The 25,605-nt window shown below is 47.5% G+C and overlaps 1 protein-coding gene across 1 annotated transcript in view; it reads left to right on the top strand.

Moving 5' to 3' along the window:
- LGMN (legumain) overlaps positions 1-25,076 on the top strand; it is a 36,709-nt gene extending 11,633 nt beyond the window's left edge. Inside the window, exons 3-14 of the mRNA XM_007127325.3 lie at positions 10,740-10,837; positions 11,744-11,825; positions 13,272-13,357; positions 14,800-14,875; positions 15,498-15,560; positions 16,912-16,978; positions 17,866-17,984; positions 18,071-18,160; positions 19,901-20,101; positions 21,952-22,122; positions 24,190-24,257; positions 24,526-25,076. Of these exons, the coding sequence (XP_007127387.1) occupies positions 10,740-10,837; positions 11,744-11,825; positions 13,272-13,357; positions 14,800-14,875; positions 15,498-15,560; positions 16,912-16,978; positions 17,866-17,984; positions 18,071-18,160; positions 19,901-20,101; positions 21,952-22,122; positions 24,190-24,257; positions 24,526-24,568 (1,164 nt within the window). The 3' untranslated portion in view covers positions 24,569-25,076. The remainder of the gene's footprint in view (positions 1-10,739; positions 10,838-11,743; positions 11,826-13,271; positions 13,358-14,799; positions 14,876-15,497; positions 15,561-16,911; positions 16,979-17,865; positions 17,985-18,070; positions 18,161-19,900; positions 20,102-21,951; positions 22,123-24,189; positions 24,258-24,525) is intronic.
- Positions 25,077-25,605: the final 529 nt, after the last annotated feature.

The raw sequence follows: 25,605 nt of genomic DNA, 5'->3' as shown, positions 1-25,605 counted from the left end.
AAAGGACCATAGGATTCCATTTATATATGAAAGTCTGGCGTAGGGAAATCTAGAGAAACGGAATGTAGATTAGTAGTTGCCAAGGTCTGGGCAGAGGTAGACTGCTAATGGGTATGGGTCTCTTTTGGGGGTGATGAAAATGTTCTGGAATTTGATAGTGGTGATGGTTGCATGACTTTGTGAATATACTGGAAACCACTGAATTGTATATTTTAAAAGGTTGACTTTTATGGTATGTAAATTATACCTTAATAAAGTTGTTATTAAAAACGTCTTTGAGGGCTTCCCTGGTGGCGCAGTGGTTGAGAGTCTGCCTGCCAGTGCAGGGGACGCGGGTTCGTGCCCCGCTCCAGGAAGATCCCGCATGCCGTGGAGCGGCTAGGCCTGTGAGCCATGGCCGCTGAGCCTGCGCGTCCGGAGCCTGTGCTCCGCAGCGGGAGAGGCCACAGCAGTGAGAGGCCCGCGTACTGCAAAAAAAAAAAAAAAAAAAAAAGTCATTGAGGGAATTCCCTGGTGGTTCGGTGGTGAGGACTGCACGCTTTCACTGCTGAGCATCCGGATTCAATCCCTGGTTGGGGAACTAAGATCCTGCAAGCTGTGCGCTGCAGCAAAAATAAATAAATAAATAAATAAATAAATAAATAATTTTAGGGACTTCCCTGGTGGTGCGGTGGATAAGGCTCCACGCTCCCAATGCAGGGGGCCCGGGTTCGATCCCTACTCAGGGAACTAGATCCCACATGCATGCCGCAACTAAGAGTTCACATGCCACAACTAAGGAGCCCACGTGCTACAACTAAGGAGCCCACATGCTGCAACTGAGGAGCTGGCGAGCCACAACTAAGGAACTCGCCTGCCACAACTAAGACCTGGTGCAACCAAATAAATAAATATTAAAAAAAATTTTTTTAATTAAAAAATTTTTTTAAAAAGAGTAAGAAAATTTGAAAAAGAGAAAAAAGTCATTGAATCTTTCAGTTCTCAGAGACAAGATGCACAGATGATCACAGTAGGTGCTGGGCTTACATCTAAGAGCCCTTTACACAAATTAATTCATTTAACCATTGTGGGGTTACGTGCAGTAGATCTGGTTCTTGTTCCCTTTTTATGGATGCATGAACTGAGGCTTTGAAAAGGTCAGTACTTCAACCCAACGTGGCCCAGATGGCAAGTGGTCAAGCCGGGATTCAAACCCAGAGTGAGTAGCTCCAGAGCAGCGCCGTCCAACAGGAGAGCCACCTGTGTCGTGGTAAATTTTCTAGTAGCCACATTTTTGTTTTTTTTAAACTAAAAAGAAACAGGTGAAATTAACTTTCATATGTCCTCTTTAACCCAATATAGCTAAACTATCATCATTTCATTTGTAATCAATATAAAAAGTTACTAATGAGATACTTTACATTTAAAAAAAAAATTAAGTCATCAAAATCCAGTGCACGTTTACCTTCATGTTACATTCAGTTTGGACTGGTCATAGTCGAAGTGCTCCATCACCAAGTGTGGCCAGCGGCTGCTGTATTAGACAGCACGGACCTGGCATCTGTGTTCCTGAGGGCCTAGCGGGGCTGCCTCACGTGCATTTCCCTCCCAGGGTGTCAGTTTCATACCTGTTAAATAGGGGTTGGTTTAGATGAACTTCCTGCTGGCTCTATAATTGGATGATTACTGAATGACTTATTTCTTGAAAGCTTTTTGTATGTTAGCTGAATAGGAAATTTGGCTTGATTGAAAAATTCTTATGGCAAAATGATCCCTTTTCTTTTTAATGCTTAACCCAGACCTGACCCAGTTAAAGAGGAGCAACCCGAGTACTAACTGCCCAGCTCAGTTTTCTCCTCCCTCTCTAACCATGAGTCAGAAAGATGCGGTGTTAAATATGGGTCACTGATAGTGGATAGGCTGCTTCATCAGCCACCCTGGTTTTTATACAACCAACTTAAAAAAGCATGTATTGGTTAAATATTATTAAGTATAGGTATCCGATTAACCTTTGCCCCAGAAAACATTTTTAAGTGTTGCTAGTTTCCCTGGGTAAAATATTCCATATCAAAATGGAATGAGGCAAGCAAGGCAAAAAGAAGTGGCCACAGACTGAAATTTTCATCCCTGAATGAGGGAGGATGCTGGCACTGAGGCTGTGAAGAGGAAACGTGGGTGCTGAATCATCTCTGGCCTCAGCCCATATCCCAGCCGGACGGGTTCTCTTCTCAGCCAACTGCCAACATTTGCCGTCTCGACTTTGGAGGCCAAGCACTAAAACAGTATTTGAAAGAACTTTTCGCCTAGAACCTACACAGACTTTTTTTTTCTACACAGACTTTTTTTAAAAAATAAATTTTATTTATTTATTTATTTATTTTCGTCTGTGTTGGGTCTTCATTGCTGTGCGTGGGCTTTCTCTAGTTGCAGCAAGCGGGGACTTCTCACTGCGGTGGCTTCTCTCGTTGTGGAGCACGGGCTCTAGGCACGCGGGCTTCAGTAGTTGTGGCATGTGGGCTCAGTAGTTGTGGCTCATGGGCTCTAGAGCACAGGCTCAGTAGTTGTGGTGCACAGGCTGAGTTGCTCCGCGGAATGTGGGATCTTCCCAGACCAAGGATCGAACCCGTGTCCCCTGCATCGACAGGAGGATTCTTAACCACTGAGCCACCAGGGAAGCCCCTCTACACAGACTTTTAAACTTACATTTTTATAGGGGTTTATATTTTCCTTGAGTGAACACAGCATTCATTATCACAAATTTCTTTTGTTTAGGGAAGGTTAGTACACCAGGCACAATTAAATCACTGCAGAGAACTTTTCTGTGCTTTCTGATGGTTATTTAACCTATGTTGGTTAAACCGAATTGGATTTCTCTGTTTTCCAGTTTTGGCTGGGATAATGGGATGACAGAGAGGGAGTTGGTTGGTCTGGGGTGATGCTGATGGGGCGTGCGGCCTCTTGAGTGCTGAGGGGAAGGTCTTGGGAGGACAGGCTTCTGCAGTGGCAGAGGCAGAAGCCAGGCTGCAGTGCATGGAGGACAGAGAGAGAGGCCCCGCGGTGCAAGCTAAGCTGCACACGGGGACAGCTGTACCATCTAGTCTTCCGACAGGCTTGTAAGGGGGAAAAAGAAGTATGTAGGTCACCAGGGGAGGAACAGGACTGGAGGAGGGTTTATTTTAGGGCAGAGATTTGAGCACGCCGAGAAGGAAAGTATAAGGCCCAGTGGGGTCAGCAGGGGGTGGTGTTAAGTGGACTGAAGGTGAAGTTCACCCTTGCCCAGGCCAACAGGAGGACGCTGAGGATGGTGGGAGTTGGCGGACAGGCAGATGTGAGCCAGGCGTCACTAGGAGAAGGGGGCTTGGGGGCGGTTTGAGGTCACTGCTGGGCAGTGGGGCACTGAAGGAGGAGGTCTGGCGTGTTGGCAGTAGGATGGGAGTGGTTTGAGAACAGCAGGAGGGGTGAGGGGCTGGGAGAATGCTGGTGCCTCCTCCCCTCTGCTGGTCTCGAGCTGGGGGCTGGAGCGGAAAGGAAGGGGACTCCACCTCATCCGGGAAGGCTTTGAGAACATCCGCATCCTGCAGCCAGGAGGAAGCAGGGAGGGAGAGGGAGAAGTCTAGGACTCACACACGTCGGAGTAGGGAGGAGAAGGTATGATGATGGAGGGTCAAGGGCAGAGTCATTACATTTCTGAGAGACCACCTTTCATTTGATATACTTTTAAAGTGTGTACAATTACTTTTGAGAAACAGCTTTATTGAAGAGGTATACGTTTACATGTCATACAGTTCACCTATCCTATAGTTTCTTGATTTTTAGTAAATTCATACAGCTGTGCAAGCATTACCACAGTCCGGTTTTAGGACACTTCCATCATTCTAGAAAGTCCCCCATGCCTGTGACCATCCCAGCCCCATGCAACCAAGGATTTGCCTTCTGTCTTTATTGTTTTGCCTTCTCCAGAAACTTCATGTAAATGGAGTCATACAATATGCAGTCTTTGTGGTGTCTGGCTTCTTTCGCTCAGCATAATGTGTTTGAGGTTAATCCATCTTGTTGCAAAATATCATGTATATTTTAAAAACAGAAACATGCATGGAGAGCAGAGCGGAGTAGGACTGACTTGGGGGAATGCAGTTGGCCTAGGAGGGCTGTCCTTGTCCAAGCCAGAGGCTGGGCAGGGCCGTGGACTTACACAGACCCCGGGTATAATTCCTGCTCTCCTCTCACCTGCTGTATTAGTTTGAACAAATTACGTAGTCTCACTCTAAACCTCTGATTCTCATCTGGAAAATTTGAGGAGGTGGTGAGCTCAGTGAGGCAGCCCCGCAAAGCCCAGACCCAGGGCTTAGCCTCTGCTGCGCTCAGAGCACGTGTCAGGAAGTGGTAATATACACTCAGTGGTAATATACCCTCAAGTGGTAATATCCTCTCAATGAGCAGCCTGTGAGAAACACTTCCCAGCCCCTACCTGGTTTGAAAGTGGACCCCTTGGCAGTGACTGGAACACGCCAAGTATTTAGCCTTTGCTCCAAGCCAGTTATCCTTATTTTGCTTAAGTTGGCCTGAGGTAAGGCAGCACAATCAGTGTCCGGACAGTGGCCTGCACCAGGACATCACGGGATGCATTAGTAAGCCCCGTCGGAACTCCTTACGCAAGCCATGAAACAAGCTAAGTCAGCAGTCTCTGTTCAGCAGTCCAGAGGGCTCTGCCCTTTCTTCAAAGTCTTGCTCAATACCCTCCTCTCACATGGCATGTCATATGGCATTTCTGTTTTAAGGGGAAAAATGCATAGACATCAGATATGTTCCAGGGAGTTCATTCAAGTAACCTTTAACACCATCTCCAAGTCATTTGACTTGGCCTAACCCTACTTTTATCTCTCTTGGGTACCAGTAAATGCTTGACTCCAACCAAAAACCCTTCTGAATTAAGAAAGTTAGAGGCAACCAAGTAACTCCAAGGACCCAAGAGAGAATCAGCGCTTGGCTCTGAGACCACTGTGTGTGGAGGCAGGGCGTAGGGCATGGTCAGGGGCAGGAGATCTGGGTTGGAAGCCACGAGCCCTTCCTGAGCTTGTCCGCATCTGTGAAGTGGGAGTAAAAGCATCTGCCTGTCAAGGTGCTGGTGAGGAGCCAGACAGTGTAGGGGAGCACTAACAGGACAGGCTGAATATGTTTTCTAAAATATATGGTCTTATTGAAGCATATTTTACAGAGCATGTATAATTTACCCATTTCAAGTGTTCAACTCAGTGATTTTTTTAGTGCATTTACCAAATTGTGCAAACATCACCATAAACCAGTTTTAGAACATTTGCATCTCCCCGGTAAGATCCCTTGGGCCAATTTCCCTACCTCCAGGCCGAGGCAACCACTAATACACTTTCTATCTCTGTAAGATTGCCTCTTCTGAACATCTCATGCAAGTGGAGCCCTGCAACGTGGTCTTTTGTGTCTGGCTTCTCTTAGGGTAATGTTTTTGCGCTTTATCTGTGTTGTAGCATGTATCAGTACTTCATTCATTTTCTCGCCAAATAGTGTTCCATTGTACGGATAAACCACATTTTTTTCTGTTTACCAGTTGGTGGACATTTGGGTTGTTTCCATTTTTTTTGTCTATATGAATAATACTGCTAAGAATATTTGTGTGCAGGTCTTTGTATGGACAAATGTTTTTGTTTCTCTTGGGCAGACACCTAAGAGTAGAATTTACTGGATCATATGGTAAATTTATACTTAACTTTTTAAGAAACTGTTAAACAATTTTCCAAAACGGCTGCATCATTTTACATTCCCACAAGTAGTAGATGAAGGTTCCTGGTTTACACTCACCAACACTTGTTACTGTCTGTCTGGCTTTGAAGTGGTATCTCATTGTGGTTTTTTTTTTTTTTTTTTTTTTTTTTTTTTTTTGTGGTATGCGGGCCTCCCTCTGCCGCGGCCTCTCCCGTTGCGGAGCACAGGCTCCGGACGCGCAGGCCCAGCGGCCACGGCTCACGGGCCCAGCCCTCTCCCGTTGCGGAGCACAGGCTCCGGACGCGCAGGCTCAGCGGCCATGGCTCACGGGCCCAGCCGCTCCGCGGCACGTGGGATCCTCCCAGACCAGGGCGCGAACCCGGTTCCCCTGCATCGGCAGGCGGACGCGCAACCACTGCGCCACCAGGGAAGCCCCTCATTGTGGTTTTAATTTGCATTTCCCTAATAACTAATGATCGTGGACATCATCTTTTTATGGGCTTATTCGTATATCTAGTTAAGTGAAATGTTTATTTAAGTCTTTTATCTATTTTTGATTGGACTGATTGTTTTATTGAGGTATAAGAGTTCTCTGCATATTCTAGGTACAAGTCCTCTATCAGATATGTGTTTTGCAGACATTTTCCTCTTACTCTGCTGTTTGTCTTTTCATTTCCTTACTGGTGTTTTTTGAAGCACTAGTTTCTAATTTTGATGATGTCCAGTTTATCAGTTTTTTCCTTTTATAGACCATGCTTTCGGTATCATATCTATGACCTCTTTGCAGTTGTAACTCAAGGTTCCAAAGATTTTCTCCTCGGTTATCTTCTAAAAGTTCTATTATTTTAGCCCCTACATTTAAGTCTACGATCCACTTCGAGTTAATTTTTGTATATGGTGTGAAGTGAGGGTCTAAGTTCATCATTTTGCTTATGGATATCCAAATTGTCCCAGCACCATTTGTTGAAAAGACTCTTCTTTCCCAGTGTAGTTTTGAAAAACAGGAAGTGAAAGTCCTCCAACTTTCTTCTTTTTCAATATTTTTTTTTTCACTCTTCTAGGTCTTTTGCAATTCTGTACAAATTTTAGGATCATCTTGTCAATTTCTGCAGAAATCCCTGCTGATCGGTTTTTTAAAATTTTAAGGGTAGTAGGTCTTCTGATCCATGAACATGAGATGTTCCTCTATTTAGATCTTCTTTAATTTCCCTCAGCACTGTTTTATAATTTTCAGTGTACAGGTCTCGCACTTCTTTTGTTAAATTTATTCCTAAGTTCTTTTTGGTTTTTGATGAACCTGCCTTTTAATATCTGACAGGAGACATAAGTAATAGTGTGACTTGCGCTGAGGTGAGTGGGTGGTGTTCCTGCTTACTCCAGTGTCATCACAGGGAAGGTTAAATCTGATATAATATTGGTTTGATTTATTTTCTTATGAAATAGAAAACAAATGTCTATATAACATGCGTGCAGTTTAAAGAATAATAATAAAATGAATACCTGTGTACCTTGTACCCAGCTAAAGCAAAAGAAGACTACTAGTACCTTGTTCCCTGTGTGATCCAATCCCCCTCCCTTCCTGCCAGAGGGCAAGTTCCTGAGTTTTCTTTTGCTTTGCTTTAGACTTTATCATATATGTATTTAACTAAGCAACATAATGTTTACTTTAGTCTGTTTTGACCTTTATATAACGTAAACTGTGGTGAATATTTTTTTTCTATGACTTCTTTTTGTCATTAGGTTCCTGAGACTCATGTATCTTGAAGCATGGGTTGTATTTCGTTCCATTTTACGTGTTCCATTTATGTGAGCTTTCTGATATTCCATTATATGAACATAGGGCAGTTTATTTTTCCAGCTATTGATGGTGCTTTGGATTATTTCTTGATTTTTACTGTTGCAGTGACGCTGTGAACACTCTCCCGTTACACATAGTCTAGGGCAGCGGTCCCCAACCTTTTTGGCACCAGGGACCGGTTTCTTGGAAGACGTTTTTCCTGCGGAACTGGGGTGGGGGAGGGATGGTTCAGGCGGTAATGCGCGCGACGGACGGGGAGCGATGGGGAGCGATACGGAGCCGCTGATGAAGCTTCGCTCGCTGGCCCGCCACTCACCTCCTGCTGCGCGGACCAGTTCCTAACAGGCCGAGGACCAGTAGTAGTCTGTGGCCCCGAGGGTTGGGGACCCCTGGCCTAGGGTATAGCTTGGAGTAGAATTGCCGGGTTGGAGGGTATATGCTTCAGCCTGATCCGATAACGTCAAGATGTTTTCCCGAGCCCAGTGCCAATTACACTATACTTCCACCATCAATGTTTTAGTTTCCTATTGTTGTTGTTACAAACTTAGTGGTTTAAAACAATACAAATTTATTATGTTACAGCTCGAGGTGAGAAATCTGAAATGCGTCTCACTAGGTTCAAAGTGTCCAAAGGGCTGCTTTCCTTTCTGGTGATTCTTGAAGAGGTCCATTTTTTTACCTTTTCTAGCTTTTAAAGGCTGCCCACATTCCTTGGTTTGTGGCATCTTCCTCCATCTTTAAAGCTAGCAGTGACAATCCAGTCTTTCTTACATTATATGCCTCTGACACCAACTCGCCTGCTTCCTTCTTTGACAAATAAGGACCCCTGTGATTACATTTGGCCTGCTGGAATAATCCAGGATAACCTCTTTATTTTAGGGTCAGCTGATTAGCAATCTTAAATCCATCTCCTATCTTAATTCCCTTTTGCCGTGTAGTGTAACATATTCACAGGTTCTGGGCATTAGGATTTGGACATCTTTGGGGGGCTGTTATTCATCCTCCCACAGTTGGTGTCTGAGGGTCCTTGTTATTGTATAGAAATGGGGACTTAAACATTTTAATGTGTGTGTGTGTGATATTTAGTAGCTTTTTAAAAATGATCTATGTTTAGATTTTCAGCCCCCTGCTCTTCCTGGGCCTTTACAGTTTTAATGATTTCTTGATTGTCCCTGTCTGAAGCAATATCAAGTTCTGGAGTCAGAATGCCTGGGATCTTTCACTGTGAGCTTTGTGACTTGGACAGGTCACCTCCCCTCCCTAAGCTTTGATTACCTCATCTATGAAATGGGAATAATTATCACATAGAGTTGTTATGCAAATTAAATGAGATCGTGCGTAGAAAGTCTGAGCACAGTGCCTGACAAATAGAAGAAAGTCAATAAATGTATGAGTTTTCATATTTATTCAGTCATCTGTTCATCTAACAGCTCTTAGACTCACCCACTCAACATTTAGCAGCTGTATTCTGAGCAACCATCTTGTGCTATAAAGTCCATTGGTGTGGGGAATCTACAGGCAAAATGCTGGGTTTGATGGTGGGTGAGCTTTATTTTATTTTTTAACTACTTTTTATTGGAGTATAGTTGCTCTACAATGTTGTGTTTCTGCTGTACAGCAAAGTGAATCAGCTATACGTATACATATACCCCCTCTTTTTTGGGTTTCCTTCCCATTTAGGTCACCACAGAGCGTTGAGTAGAGTTCCCTGTGCTATAGGGTAGGTTCTCATTAGTTAACTATTTTATACATAGTAGTGTGTTTATGTCCATCCCAATCTCCCAGTTCGTCCTACCCCCTCTTCCCCCCTTGGTATCCATAAGTTTGTTCTCTACATCTGTGTCTCTATTTCTGCTTTGCATATAAATTCACCTGTACCATTTTTCTAGATTCCACATATGAGCGATATTATATGATATTTGTTTTTCTCTTTCTGACTTACTTCACTCTGTATGACAGTCCCTAGGTCCATCCACGTCGGGCAAGCTTTATTTTAATTGATGTGCTAAGAGCTGTGTAGAATATGATCTGTGGAGGTCCAGTTCCTAAAGCCCTCTTCCTTAGAGAGGCAAGTAGCTGGGCAGACTGTTTCTTTTATGCTTTGTCCTAGGAAAGACATAATTAAATAAAAGCAGAAAGTTAGGTGACATATTTCCCTTCTGTTCTGAAATGATTTCCATGTCATGGAGTGTAGTATGGGTCATCTGAAAAAGGAAGCAAAGAATGTCTTCACCCTTTTATGGACAAGGAATCACATAGCAAAGTTTTTCTTTTACCCTTAATATGGTCACCCTTGTTGTTATTTATTTTTTTAAATTAATTAATTTATTTTTGGCTGTGTTGGGTCTTTGTTGCTGCACATGGGCTTTCTGTAGTTGCCGCGAGCGGGGGCTACTCTTCGTTGCGGTGCGCGGGCTTCTCACTGCAGTGGCTTCTCTTGTTGTGGAGCATGCGCTCTAGGTGCGTGGGCTTCAGTAGTTGTGGCATACGCGCGTCAGTAGTTGTGGCTCGCTCTGGAGTGCAGGCTCAGTAGTTGTGGTGCACGGGCTTAGTTGCTCCGTGGCATATGGGAATCCTCCCGGAGCTGGGCTCGAACCTGTGTCCCCTGCGTTGGCAGGCGGATTCTTAACCATTGCGCCACCAGAGAAGTCCCAACCCTTGTTATTTTTTAAACTAAAAAGCACATCCCTCATTTCAATTCCTGAGCTGAACTTTTGAGTTTTCACTCAGTTCTCTGAACAGCAACTATGGCAGTTAAAGTTACTAGAACCAGAAGAATCCTGTGTGATACAGAACTAGCCGCTAAGCTTTTAATCTGCTGGTTCATCATTCTAAGTCATTCTGTTCTTCAGACCTAAATCAGTGCTTTCAGGAGACTTTTCTATGGTGTGGAAAATGAAAATAACTTATTCAGGACTTTCAAAGGCCCTTGTTGCATGTAGATGTGATGGTGGTGGTGGTGGTGGGCTGTGTGTGTGTGTGTGTGTGTGTGTGTAATCCACATATACACTAACTGCCTGATGAATGAAAGTTTCATGGGGGGGTGGATTTGAAAAATTGAATTGAAAAAGATAAATGAGTGTGTTTTAAAATAATTTAAATACCTGCCCAGTAGGGAGCTGTTCACAGCACATCTTCCATGAGAAAGAACATGTTGCTCATTAGAACTCCAAAATTGGCTTCCTTCCGGGAAAAATCTAACACTTGACAAAACCACTTCTCCCAGGCCGATGCGTGCCACGCCTACCAGATTGTTCACCGAAATGGGATTCCTGATGAGCAGATCATCGTGATGATGTATGATGACATCGCTAACTCTGAAGAGTGAGTAGGGAGTGCTTTGAACTTGATGGTGAGGAACTTCAGGGCATTTTAAAAAATGCACACGGACCCTCAGGAATCCTTAGATCAGCGGCCTAACATTAGAATAGAAACAGACTCCCGGATGAAATTCCACATGGCTGCTTCATCTAGAGCTTTGACCATATCTTGGTGGGACCCAGCAATGGCAGGGACATAGGAAATGGTGGTGAAGGTCCTTGGGCTGGGGCTTTGGAAGCATTTAAAGCATGAGTTCCCTCTCACCTCGGGGAGCTGACTCATCGTTGGGTTCTGTGGTGCTTGTTCCTAAGCTCTGAGCAGGGACGCCTCAGAGGCCCTGTACACAGAAGGCTCAGTTGTATCTTAGAATACATTAGAACATCTAACCCGTTCTAGTCTCCCAGCTCCTTGAATGGGTGCTAACCCTGACCCTATCCAGTCTCCCAGCTCCTTGGTTCCCAGACTATGGCCCTGTACTGTGATCACATAACAGTTCATGATCCATCCTGAGCTTTAATGCCTAATAAGCTCTTGTATCAAAGCCTTGTTTTTTGTTCTGTCTTTTTCTGAAAGTAGTTTTGCTCTGAGAGATCTCTTGATGACATCTTGCCCCCAAGATGCAATCTGGTGTCCAGCAGGAAGCCAGGCACGCGGGGGCCTGGGTCCCTGTCCTCGGTTTGCAGAGATCAGTCCTTCGCTGCTCCTGCCAGGAACTCAGGAGCTGTGGGACACCGAGACCCCCGAGCTGCTAAAATCACTAACGCGTTGGTGACCTCAGAGGCAATGAGAAATGTCTGTGACAACCACGGTCGTTTAGTATTTTTAAGCGTAACAGGGGCGTATTCACGAAGACATAGATTTCAGAGGTACGTCAAATTGTGTGCTTCACCCGTGTCCTTTGATTTCCAGCAATCCCACCCCAGGAACTGTGATCAACAGGCCCAACGGCTCGGACGTGTACAAGGGGGTTCTAAAGGACTACACGGGCGAGGTGAGACGTGTCGCGGGGTCGGAGCCAGCGGGGTCTGTTTCATTTCCGTGATGATTTTTCCCTCTTTCATGTACTTCTGGAATCAGAACCTCATTAGACTGATTTCTGGTTAATGTTTTGTGTTTGTATTAAGATTTGTGCTTGAGGTGCAATTTCTGAGAATTTTGAAAGAAAGCAGAGGGGAAAGAAAGAATGTTAGCTGTAGTCTACTGATCTTCAGTTTCTCATCTTGTTGTACTTTAAGCTTCACAATAGATTTCCTTCCGTAATACCTGATTTTCTTAGGAGATTGCCAGTGATCTGATTATAGATTATCTGTGCCCTTTTCTGAAGATCAATTTTCTCAGCATCAGCCCTAATACAAAATATCTCTCTAAATTTTGTAAGATAGTTTTTCGTTAATTATGATAGTATATAACTTCCAGAACATTACATGCTTCCCAGTCGATTGAGGCTGTATACATTGACACATTTTTAAGAACACCATCATGACTTCAGCCTCATGGATCTCATAGTCTCTTTTTTCGTAATGTCGGAGGGATCGGAGCTAACATTCCTTGTGACAGAGAAACGTCAGAAGTTTAGCAGTTCTTTCAGTTTTATTTTTCTCTTTTTTTTTTTTTATTTTTTATTTTTGCGGTACGCGGGCCTCTCACCGCTGTGGCCTCTCCCGTCGCGGAGCACAGGCTCCGGACGCGCAGGCTCGGCGGCCATGGCTCACGGGCCCAGCCGCTCCGCGGCACGTGGGATCCTCCCGGACCGGGGCACGAACCCGCGTCCCCCGCATCGGCAGGCGGGCTCTCAACCACGGCGCCACCAGGGAAGCCCTATTTTTCTCTTTTAAATTCAAGAACATTTAAATCAGACACATCATACATGTCATATAGATGATTCCATTTTTATAAAATTGTTTCTATATAGTTATATAGGGAAACATTTGGAATTTAGGTGGTGGGATTTTTGATGTTTTTTTTTTCCTTGTGCTTTTCTGTATTACGTTTTTTAACGGTTGCACATCCATTTTACAAAATGCCCTTTAAGGAGCATCCTTGGGAACTGGCCTTTTAGGAGGCAGGCTGGTTGCAGAGGTCGGCGCTGATGTCTCTGCCGCCCTCTTTGCTGTCTCTCTGAGGCCGTGCGCTCTTCCTCTGCTCTTTGTCCCTGCCTACCGGCATCTTTGGGTTTCTCCACATGAACTTTATAATGGTCAAGAAGGAATGGCAGGCTTGCTGAGTTGGCATCAGCCAAAGACAAGATGATACCCGAGACGAGGTCCTGCACGTGCCCAGGAAACACTGGATCTTTCCTGGTTGCAAAGTGTTTGCCCTTAAACCTTAAGCCTTGGAGGTATGTGGACGGCGGCCTGGGCCCTCTGCGACAGACTGAGCAAACGCACTGATTTGGAGTTACAGCTGCATCTGATTTTCAACTCCCAATTCTTTGTAGGATGTCACCCCACAGAATTTCCTTGCTGTGTTGAGAGGTGATGCAGAGGCAGTGAAGGGCAAAGGATCTGGAAAGGTCTTGAAGAGGTAATGTCTGTTTTATGGCTGTCACACTTTTCTGAATGACGTGGTACTCCAGAACTGAGAATTCAAACAGGCCTTGCCCTTTGTTCCCGGACTGTTTCCCAGCAGCGTGGGGCCCTTTGCCCTGACAGGCTGCACAGACCTGGTGGCTTCTTTTGGCGGCCCATTTCTGTAACGAATTAACCCTGTGATCCAGGGTCCCTGGTTAGCCTCAGTGAAACGTTCCCCATCACTTAAACCCACTGCGTTCTGTTGTCTGTGGATTCTAGTGTTGGTCGGCTCCACTACCAGTGGAACACACGCCAAGACAGGCGTGAGGCTGTGTGGCCAGTCGGGTTGTAGGGCCCCCGCCCCGCCTCCTGCCGACCCCGTGCTCTGATGGCAGGTCAGCCCAGTGGGAGGAGGACCTTTGTGAGTTCAGAGCAAACCTCCGTATGGGAGAAAACTCATCCCATTGCTTGCCCTGTTGGCTGTGGGTTAGAGATGTCTTGTTTAGCATCTCTTTATGCAGCATTTTGACGTGACGTCAGGGACCTTAGAGCATGACTTCAGAGAGTCTCAGGTACTTGGCAAATGGTGCTGTTTCCCTTATGCCCGAGGGGAGACCTGGGCACAAGTAGCTCGTGTGAGTTAGAGCAGAGACGGACATCTGCGCGGGATGAACCACATTGCCTCCGGGTGAGTTACTGCATCTCTGCAGCCTTGAAGCAGGGCCCTCTGAGTGGAAGCCTGCTGAGGGGCGCAGGTGGGCATCCCAGGCCGTGTGCAGGCCGAGGGCCCGGAGGGGCAGCTGGAGCTGCAGGACCGTGCTTGGCGCCGTGTCCCGGCTCCCTTACTCGTTTCGGAGCGGTCTGGTGGCCCAGCGTGGCCACCCGGGATGAGGCCCTATTGCCAGAGGCCTTGCTATCCAGGTCACCCTGGGCTGTCTGCTGAGCACCCTCCAGGCTCTGGGATACGCCTTGTGGTTCAGAACGGCACCCAGTGGGAACAGAGGGAACAGGCCGGGCCGCGGGCTTTTGTGCTCCTCCTCCCACCTGGTTGGGAGACTGTAATCCTCAGACCTCTCCTGAGTTGTTTTTTTTGTTTTGTTTTGTTTTTTTGTTTTTTTTGTTTTGTTTTTTGTTTTTGTTTTGTTTTGTTTTGTTTTTTTGCGGTGCGCGGACCTCTCACTGCTGTGGCCTCTCCCGTTGCGGAGCGCAGGCTCCGGACGCACAGGCTCAGCGGCCATGGCTCACGGGCCCAGCTGCTCCGCGGCATGTGGGATCTTCCCGGACTGGGGCACAAACCCGTGTCCCCTGCATCGGCAGGCGGACTCTCAACCACTGCGCCACCAGGGAAGCCCTCTCCTGAGTTTTTTTGATTGGGGTGGCTTTTCAGAGAAATGGAAGTAGAAATAAGCAATGGTCCACTTGGACTCTCATGCTCGTCTGCGTGTCTCTTGGCAGTGGCCCCCGGGACCACGTGTTCGTTTACTTCACTGATCACGGAGCCACTGGAATACTGGTGTTTCCTAACGACGATGTGAGTTTTTCTTACTGTTTTAAAGACAAGCTGGGGGGAACTCCCTGGCGGTCTAGTGGTGAGGACTCCACACTGTCACTGCCGAGGGCCCAGGTTCAGTTCCTGGTCGGGGGACCCACAAGCCATGTGGTACGGCCAAAAAAAAAACAACAACAAGCTGGGAGATTGGGAAACTAAACCTCAGTGTTGGCAGGCCACCTGTGATGTGTGTCTCTAACATCCTACAGCGTAGGTTCATATGTGGCTGCTGAGGGTGAGGTCACATTTAGCAGCTTGAAATCTATCCAGAGGCATCTCTTCCAGCAGGTTTTCCCTGCGTGTCTCCTGACATCACAGCATGAGTCGCCGTCCCTGAGCTTGGGTGCGGTGCACTAGACGCAGTCATAGAACGTAGTCCCCGAATGCTCCGGACAAAGTGATGAGGAAGCACGTCTGCGTCCCCTTTTTATTATGTGATTAAAGCCCTCGATGAGGTTCCGGGATAATGCTGTTCACCACGATTATCTCTCAGGGTTTCTAAATAAGAATTTATAAAGCATCATTCAGACTTGATTAGTGGGTTATCCAGCAAATGGTTTCTCTTGATGTGTTTGGTCTGAATGTCCATATTCTTACCTTTCAGCTTCACGTCAAGGACCTGAATGAGACCATCCATTACATGCACAAACACAAGATGTACCAAAAGGTAATGTCAGTGCTTGGGGTGGCCTTGGGGGAGGAATGTGAGGGATGCAGTGGAAGCAAAGCCCATGGTTCTTCGACAGGCCTCCTAACTCTGGATTGGCTGTGTTTTTTGGAAAGGGTGTCCTTTCAATCAGTCTTGACCTCTGGTCTCCCAAGATTAACTTTTTGTGATTCTACAGCTTTAGCTGTTAGACCAGAATCGCTGGCGATCTTGTTAAAGTACAGTGTGGGCCCCAGCCGCAGAATTTGGCCCAGTTGTTCTGGGGAGGGGCCTGGGGGTTTGATTTCTGAGTTTTCGGGTGATTCTGATGCTTCTGGTCCAGGGACCACGCTTTGAGGACTCCTGTTTCGAGGGCTGTCACCAGTCTGGGGCAGCTGGGGAGGAAAATACCACCTTCTTAGTTTCCCTTTGGCCCTCTCTGGCCCCTTTTGCACCCTCTACGGAACCTGTGTAGCTCAGGCGTGTATGTGTTAGTAACATGTTTTGCTCTTGGAAACTGCTCCCTGCGTTGGATGGCAGATCAGTTTTCCTTAGCATCATCTATGGCTCCATTTTTTTCTGCCTTATTTCAGCGAATAGATCATTTTATTCTATTAGCCGTGCATAAATTTGGGTCCTTCTGGTTTGTATGACAACAGCTTCTGTAGCCTCTGCTTCTTACAGCAGAGATGTCTCCCAAAAGCAGAAGTGAAAGACTCTTAAAATAGACAGCTAGTGGGAAGCAGCAGCCGCAGAGCACAGGGAGATCAGCTCGGTGCTTTGTGACCACCTAGAGGGGTGGGATAGGGAGGGTGGGAGGGAGGGAGACGCAAGAGGGAGGAGATATGGGGATATATGTATATGTATAGCTGATTCACGTTGTTACAAAGCAGAAACTAGCACACCATTGTAAAGCAATTATACTCCAATAAAGATGTAAAAAAAAAAGATAAGTACTAGGGATGTAAGTTACAATGTGATAAATATAATTAACTGCTGTATGTTATGTATGAAAGTTGTTAAGACAGCAAATCCTAGGGGTTCTCCTCAGAAGGAAAAAATTTTTGTCTATTTATTTAATGTTGTATCTGCGTGAGATGATGGTCTTCACTAAACTTATTGTGGTAATCATTTCACAGTATATGTCAATCCAACCACCTTAAACTTACACAGCGCTGTATGTCAATTATATCTCAATAAAACTGGAAGGAAAAAAAAATCTATAGAGCAAATCAATATCCTCTACTAGAGATATTGTTTTAAAGATCTCTAAAAAAAGAAACAGGTCAAGAGAGTGGGCAAAGTCGAAGTAGCATTTGCGAGAGGTCTGTGCCTAGGCGGGGTGAGTTCACCTGTCTCATTCGCCTCCCAGATGGTGTTCTACATTGAAGCCTGCGAGTCTGGGTCCATGATGAGCCACCTGCCCCCCAACATCGATGGTAGGTGGTAGGAGCACTGGCCTCTGGGCCGGGCTGGGTGAGCACCTTGCTACCCGGTGCAATTGGACATTCTCTGAATCTGCCCGTGGGAAGAACCAAGTGTCTTTACATAAGCCAGGCCTAGGCCAGCCTAGTGCTTGGAAGTAGGCGGATACCTGTGGGCAGCTCTGAGCTTCTTCTACTCCTGGAGGATTAGTGGTCAGGGGATGAAGGGATGTAAGCTCTGGATGTGAACTCTGTGGTGCTCTGCCGGGTTCTAGTAGGGCTACTTAAGACCAAAATCACAGCCTTTGCACCGGCCTCTGTCCTTTGAGATGTGTTGCTTGCCGGCTCTCTGATCTTGGGCAGGTGACTTACCCTCTTGGACCCTCAGATTTACTCATCTGTAAAATGGGGATAAAGATAGCGTCTGTTAGGAGAGTTACATTTTAAGCGATGACATTTGTCCAGCATAGTTCTGAGCCCGTGGTAGCTAGGTAGTCAATGGTAGCTATTTCATATGTTCAGTCCATCTAAGTGTTTCTTTAATAAATGTCCACTTTCTGTGGAAATGAAATGAGGTCCATATCCTTCAAGCTTCCAGAGCTACTCAAATCTGTTAGCACTATTCCAAAACAGCTGGATGTCCTAATAAGCACTCCTGCTTGCTCATTGCTGCAGAAAGTGTCTATCAGCTGGCTTCTCTTTTTCCACATTTAGTTTTAGATGAGTTACTGAAACTCAGTGAACAGGGCTGGCTACAAGGAGGTCTCCCTGCCCTCCCTGAGCTGATCATAGGTGACCTGCTTTGATTGCACTGGGAAAGGAGGAGGAACTCAAGCTTCAAGTGGAATCCGCAGACAGCCGAGAATAAAATACCACTGAAGTGTGTCTTTAATTCCTCGTAGTTTATGCAACTACTGCTGCCAACCCCAAGGAGTCGTCCTATGCCTGTTACTACGATGAGACGAGGTCCACGTTCCTGGGGGACTGGTATAGTGTCAACTGGATGGAAGACTCGGACGTGGTGAGCCATCTGGGTGCCGGCTGCTCAGCTGAGGCTTAGCTGTCAGCTGCGATCATCAAAGGACTTGACTGTTTTCATTTTTGCAGGAGGATCTGACCAAAGAGACCCTCCACAAGCAGTACCAGCTGGTGAAATCCCACACCAACACCAGCCACGTCATGCAGTATGGAAACAAGGTGAGTAGGGGAGCCTCGCACTTCTGATGATGCCTCGAGTCTCAGGCTGACTTACCGGGGACGCTTGTCTCCCGGTGGAGAAACGGGATCCAGCCGGGTGAGGCAGGGCTGAGGCAGGGCTGGCTCTGCCTCTCATGGCCGCTCCGTCCTGGAGATTCCGCCTATGCTTTGGAACCGGACTTAGGTTCAAACTCACAAAGTTGTGAGACTTTGGGCAACCTACCTGGCCTCTCTGAAACCTCTCGTTTCCTCCTTGGTCAAAGCCCTAGCGCACAAGGTGATGAGGAGCAAAAAGAAGGGGGTCCATCACGTGCACGAAACACACAGTGAGGGGTTACTGAATCGAAAGCTTCTCCTGTGAGTTTTGTGGCTTTGCCCCGTAGAACCCCACACCCTGAATCCTCCGGGGTCCAGCCTTCCTGCAGTTGCAGGATGTTATCTTGACCCTTTGGCTATAAATTCGAGACTTTTACCGCCCCTAACCCCCCACCCCCAACTACCTTCGGAAGGGACCTAGGTGGTGAAATAGGTCAGTCCATCAGGGCTGTCCGGACAGAGGTCATAGCGGGTGGCTGCTGAAGGCTTGGGCCTTAGGTGCCTCCCCTGGGGCTATAGCCCTCGGGATGTGCAGAGGAGGTGATCTGTGCCGGGTCCCCCGTAGTCTGTACGACCGGACATCATCCCCCGGGTGGCCTGCCACCAGCTGAGAGCTCGCCAGCTGAGTTCTATTCCTTTGATGTGAGCATTGGCCTTCTAGAAGAGCTTGTGAGCAGTCAGTCCAGCTGTTCCCTTCAGCACTTCTCGGCCAGAGCGTGGACTGGAGGGCCCGGGAGCCAGCAGGGGAGTCACAGGCCACGAGAAGTGCCCTCAGGATGTCGTGGGCTTGGTCAGGCTTTTGAGGGGGGGTAGTGGGGAGGTGGAGCAGAGAGAAGGCCAGGGAAAGGTAATTCAGAGGGGGCAGGGTCAAAGGTGGCCCTGCCCCAGCTTTGTCGGGGGATTGGAGGGAGGGAGGGTACCAGCAACCACTCTTCTGCCCTGAGCTTTCTGTTCTCTTTACAATTTCCTCAGCATTAGCCACGTCTGCTCTTGGTTGAGGAGGTATGAAGGATCTCTTCTAAGCACTATGTTTCTACATACGTGTGTGTATGTTTTATTTTTTGTTTTAGAACTGTTTTTAGATTAGCGTCGCTTGGTTTAGGAACATGACTGCTTGTAGCATTTCTTTCCCTCTTAATCGGGATCCGGTCTGCAGTGACCCCTGCAGGCAAACGCAGCCAGGCAGTCGGGCCCGCCTGTTAGCCCTGATGCCAAGTCGGCCCCGCCCCTCGGTGGCTTTAGCTCTGCCCATCTCAGTGGACCCAGACCTCAGCTCTGACCTGGACAGGTGCTCTGCACCTTCCTTCTGCTGGCCACTAGGGGCAGGCGGGTGAGCACAGCCCAGGGTCACCCCTGGCTGAAACGACTCTGGTACGAGCGTGGCAGAGCTGGGTAGCGGTTCTGCTGCAGAGGCCGCCAGGCAGCTTCGAAGTTCATCATCGGTGGATTTCAGGTGGTCAGATGCGTTGCCTCGCCCGCCGCTGAAGACCAAGCGCGTGCTTTCAGGCTGCGATTGTGACCCTTCAGTGGTCCTGAAACCACGTGGGGTGAGCTGTGGACACCAGGACCCAAGGGACGTTTGGCACATCTGCTCCTCTCACTCAAACTGACTCTCTCTCTCTCTCTCTCCCCCTCCCTCCCCAGTCCATCTCTGCCATGAAGTTGATGCAGTTTCAGGGTCTGAAACACAAAGCTAGTTCTCCCATCTCCCTGCCCCCAGTCAAACACCTTGACCTCACTCCAAGCCCCGAGGTGCCCCTCACCATCATGAAAAGGAAACTGATGAGCATCAATGATCTGCAGGAGTCCAGGCGTCTTGTCAAGAAGATCGACAGGCATCTGGAGGTAAGTGGTGGCGAAGCTGCGCCTCCCAGCCTTGCCGGGCAGCGTGTGCGAGTCCCGTCTCTGCCTCCTGACCGTAGATCCGTGTTGGTGGGAGCCAAGCGACAGAGCTCTGGGATCACCCTCCTCCTGCCACGCTGGGAGTACATGGGAAAGGAAACCAGGCTTTGTACTCGCTGTAAGATGGACGCGAGTGAGCAGGGCAGTGGCCAGCCTCATTCTTCATCGGTAAACTGGCCTTGACCTCTTTGGAAGGAGGAGGCAAAGGGAGGGAGCCTGTCTCCTGCCAAGAAGCCAGGGCATATGGGTGTTTCTTCTTTTACACCTAGTTGCTTACGAGACATTTTTATTTTGCTGCTTGGTGAGTTAGTAGCTAATCGTATTTAAAAACAAAAATCCAGTCCACAGAAAATTTCTGCTGCCTTAGGAAATCATAGTCACAGCCCCAAATTCTTCCTAAAATGCTTGAGCAATCTTTTACGGTGACTGGGTTTGTTTTCAGGAGCTCATCAGTTTGTTTGCAACCGGCCGAGTTTCTTTTCAAATTCTAGCTGTGTGGCTGGAACCACCAGGTGTGTACTCACGAGACGCTGGGCAGACTATCTGTTGAACAAAGCCAGCTGTGCTGACTCTGTCCCCTCATCAGCACAACACAGGGATTGATGTGCTGGGATACAGCCTGAATTTTCTAGGAAAGAAAAAAAAAAATCTGTATGGCCTGTCTTAAAGTCGTATATCTCATAATCCTGGCAGGTAGCAATCCTACACGTGGTACATTAACCAGGATGGGGTTTTTGCTGTAGTTGTTGGCACCACAGGGTAATACAACAGTTCTCATATTTTTTTTTGCTCTCGGACCTCTTTACACTCTTAAAATTATTGATCCCAAAGAGCTTTTGTTGGTGTGGGTTATATCAATAGTTACTGCGTTAGAAATGAACACTGAGATTTTTAAAATAGTAACTCACTTAGAAATAATAATAAACCCATTCTGTGTTAATATATGTTTTATGAAAAAGAATTATTTTCTAAAATAAAAACAATTTGGGTGAGAAGAGTGGCATCACTACACTTCTGCAAATCTGTTTTCTGCCTGGCGTTACAGGAGACAGCTGGGTCATCGTACCTGCGTCTGCATTCACTGTTGGGCTCTTTTGTTCTGGTTGAGATAGATAAAGAAAATGTAACCTTACACAGATACATAGTTGGGAAAGGGAGGACATTATGGAGCCCCCAAGAAGCCTGGGGGACCCCCGTGGTCCTGGACCACATGTTGAGACCCACTGGTCTGGCACACAATGGGCAGGGAGCATTCGGGCATGAATGGAGCAAACCCTGGCCGGGGAGCGGGAGGGCCAGGGGGCTCGACTGTAAGTTTTGGTTGACGTGGAAGCAGCTTTCTCCTTATGATGCTGGTTTTCTTTATCTGGGAAGAAAATGAGGTCCACCCTTTGCATCCTTCTGTCTAAGCATCTGATGGTTTCCAGAACGGACAAAGGTGCCTGTGAACACATAGCACCGCTTATGGGACAACAGTCTACTTTGGGGCACAATTTCTACATGCCCTCCCCCCCACCCCCACTTCCTTAACCTGGGCCATACCTGCTCTTCAGGTATGCAGATTTAAATGCTTCCATCATGCCCGAAGATCCTTAAAAGGCAAGGCATTCCTGAAGGGTTCTAGCTGTAACAGAAGCCCCGCGTGTGCATCTTTGGCCGCAGAAAGCATCTGTTGGCATCTCTTTCAACGTACTGGGGTGGAGGCTCTATGAAAGAAGCATCTAACTGGTCCAGGGTTCCAGGAGAGACTACGTTACGTAAGATACATTGAGAAAAGATGTGTTTCTTCACAGGCCAGAAATGTCATTGAGAAGTCAGTGTGGAAGATTGTCGCCTTGATCTCAGGGTCCGATGCCGAGGTAGACAGGCTCCTGTCGCAGAGAGCCCCGCTCACGGCACACGACTGCTACCAGGCAGCCGTGTCGCACTTCTGCACGCACTGCTTCAACTGGCACAACCCCACGGTAAGCCCAGACCCTGGGGCTGCCAGCCTCTGCACCCTGCCTTCCGTGGGCCAACTAGCTTGGCCTTCCTCTGCATCTTAAACCCCAAACCTGAGTTGGTGCTGTCCACTGGGAATCACATTAGGTGCATTGCCTTGTAGAAGGTTCTGTCTTGTAGAAGAAGCAACAGGCTCATTCAGAGGCCTTTGGTGGGGATGTGAGAGGAGAAAGGTCATCCAAAATCACTGACCCTAAATCTTGGCCCCAGACACTCTGAGCTGTCCCAGTGGCTGGGAGAGCTTACCAGTCATAGACCATTCAACTGCCATTTCCATTGGCCTTTGAAGGGGACTTCCTTCTCTTCACACCGTGCCGTCCCTGCCAAACCCCACCCCTCCGCCCTGCCCCTCACACCAGCCACGCAGGTTTTCTCCCTTCTGGGTCTCTTCTGACCTCCTTCCCAGATCTGTTGTTGACGCAGGCCCTGGCCCATGGAGGAGAAGAAAGGACCTAGTTTCTGCAGATTGTCGAATGTCAGGGTTGGAAGGTACCTAAAAGGCCTCCTTTCTGGTCAGTACTTACATGATGCGTGGCTCCTTATAGGGAAGGGGTTGGCAAACTGTGGCCCGCAGGCCCATTCCTGCCCACAGCCTGTTGGGTTTTTCCCTCCACAGCCTGTTTTTATAAATAAACTTTTATCGAAACACAGCCACACTCCACTCAGTCACATAGCTTTCACCCTGCAGCAGAGTTGAGTAGTTCACGCAACCTACAAAGCCTCAAATATTTATTGTCTCGCCCTTGACAGAAAAGTTTGCCAAGTCCCGCTTTAGACCCAGGCTCTTCGATAACAGTAGTCACTAGCCTCACGTGGCTCCTTAAACTTGAATTTAAATTGATTAAGGATTGACGTATACACACTACTCTATATAGAATGGGTAACTAAAAGAACCTACTAAATAGCACAGGGAACTCTACTCAGTACTCTGTGATGACCTATACGGGAAAAGAATCTGCAAAAGAGTGGATATATGTGTATGTGTAACTGACTCACTTTGCTGTGCAGCGGAAACTAGCACAACATTGTAAAGCAACTCTACTCCAGTAGAAAAAAATTAATTTAAAATAAAGAAATAAACGGATTAAAGTGAAAGCAAGCGTAAAAGTCAGTTCCTTAGCTGCGGTAGAGGCACATTTCCCGTGTTTAGGAGCCACATGCGGTGAGTGGCTACCGAGCTGAGGACGTTATAGAACGTTTTCATTGTTGCAGAAAGTCCTCTCTGGGCTGTGACACGCAGACCATGGTCCTCCTCATATACTCCTGAGGATGGAGTGCTGGGCACTTGGGAGGTAGCTCTCCATTATCAAGAGGCTCTGAATTTTATTTTTCATTTATTTAACAAAGCATTCTCTTTATTGAATGATTTTTAAAATTCCCATTTATTTAACAAATACTTAATCCTCTGGTGTTAACATTTTTGCCTGCTGGAATCACAGAAAGTGAATCTCTCCTTTCTTCCTCTCGTGAGTTCTCAGGTTCCCTTGAGGTGTTTTTCAAGGTAAACACCCCCAGTTATTTCCGTCTTAGTTGCCATCTGTCTGGCAGTCACTTACCATCTGTCTCCCTCACCACTGTGTCCCAGACTAACAGCCAGGCTGCCAGGGGGAGGTCCGAGCTAACAGAGGGGAGCAGGGCCAGGGGGTTCTCATCCAGGAGTCCTTACCTGGGCTCGAGGCTGCTGTCCATCCCCTGCACGTGTGCATTTTTCTTGCGAGACGGTCCATAAATCTCACCAGATAATCTAAAGGTGGGAGGGGGTCCCTGACTCGATAAAGGTCAAGAACCACCGGTCTAATTTTTTTTTTCTTTTTTTTGTGACTGCACCAGGTGGCTTGTGGGATCTTAGCTCCCCAGCCAGGGATCGAATCTGGGCCCTCAGCAGTGAAAGTGCAGAGTCCTAACCACTGGACTGCCAGGGAATTCTCAGGAACCACTGGTCTAGATGCTTTACATATTCCCATGTTAGGAGTTGATCGTGTTATAAAATGATGATGTTTGATCGCGCTTTTTGGTTTGTTTTCCTCCAGTACGAGTATGCTTTGAGACATTTGTACGTGTTGGTCAACCTTTGTGAAAACCCTTATCCGATTGACAGGTAACCCTGCACCTGGCATTTAAAGGGTCGGTGTCCTTCTGAAAGCAGAAGGGCACGTGTAGCGCTGCTGTCCTCTTCTGCACCTGGGCACTTTGCTTCTGCCGGCTTCTGCCTCTCCCTGTGGGCGAGTTCAAAATAGATGCATCCCCAGGGTTGCTGGGTTGGGTGGGTCTGTCATACACGTTCCGTGGCGGGTTCTGCTCATCCTCGTTTCCTCAGAGTTGACCAGCTTCGGGTTCAACAACTTCTTCTTCCCGTTTTCTTACAGAATAAAATTGTCCATGAACAAGGTATGCCTTGGTTACTACTGAAATGCTGTCGACGCTTTTCTGAATGTGAACACGTCCCTTAGAATGTGTGCTGATCAGAGACAGAAGAGCTGGGGCCAGAGGGAGGCTCCCCGCGCGGCTGCAGGCCCTCCCGGGGATGTGATCAGGCCGTGCGGGCCGCGCTCCAGGCCTCCCCCAGGATGGCTTGCTCACCTTTACCTACTTCCCCAGCTCCTACAGGTCCTGTGTGATTTGGGAGGCTAAATCTCTGCACTGAGAAAGGTGCATTTGCTTTTTAAGCGGGTTTTTTTGCTCTTGACTTTTAAGGAGCGACACGTTCACTGGGGCTTCTGCAGCCAGTGAAAGTCTTTGAGGAATTTGAAGTCAGAACCTCTTCAGTCTTTACAGTGATTTTATGGAAGAGGGACATAAACCCCAAATGGAAAACTATTTTTAGAAAATAGTATAATTTTTGATTGCTTTTGTATTTTATTTGTCAATAATGGACAAGTCTGAAAAATAAAGATTTATAACTGAATCCGAGTATTAATTTCAGGTCCCCGACTTTGTAGTCTGTGCTCCTGGCCCCTCCTGATGGGGTCCACTCCCCATCTGTCTGTCTTCCAGCCTCCCCTCTCCCACACCGCCACCTACCACTTTGCTCTCCCTGCTCCCCCGACCGCCCGGACTTTTCAGCCTCCTGTGCCTTTGCTCTTTGCTGTGCCTTGTACCCTGGAGTGCCTCTCCCTCCATCTGACCCATCCTCAAGGTGTATCTGAAAGTGCCCTGTCTTCCTCAGCTGCCTTCTCTCCCACACACAAAAGTCCCCTCTCCTCTGTCCGTTGGCATTTTTGCATTTTCCTTGGGTCTTTTCCAGCACTTGTAGGGGTCTGCCCTTACACCGTGCCTGGGGGCTGGGAGGTTATCCAAGCTCCTCTGAGGGCACGGGCTGCCTGCCTTGCCTTTGTTGCCCTTGGCCCAGTGTCCCACACAGGGTGGTACTCACCGTGGGTTTGTAAAAGACATTTAAAAGTAGCACTAACTCTCTCCATGTACTGGAATATTACGCGGCCACATAA

This window comes from Physeter macrocephalus, chromosome 11 (genome assembly GCF_002837175.3).
Source record: "Physeter macrocephalus isolate SW-GA chromosome 11, ASM283717v5, whole genome shotgun sequence".
Classification (NCBI taxonomy): Eukaryota; Metazoa; Chordata; class Mammalia; order Artiodactyla; family Physeteridae; genus Physeter; species Physeter macrocephalus.
The sequence above is the reverse complement of the archived record's forward strand: the minus strand, read 5'-3'. Positions and strand labels throughout refer to the sequence as shown.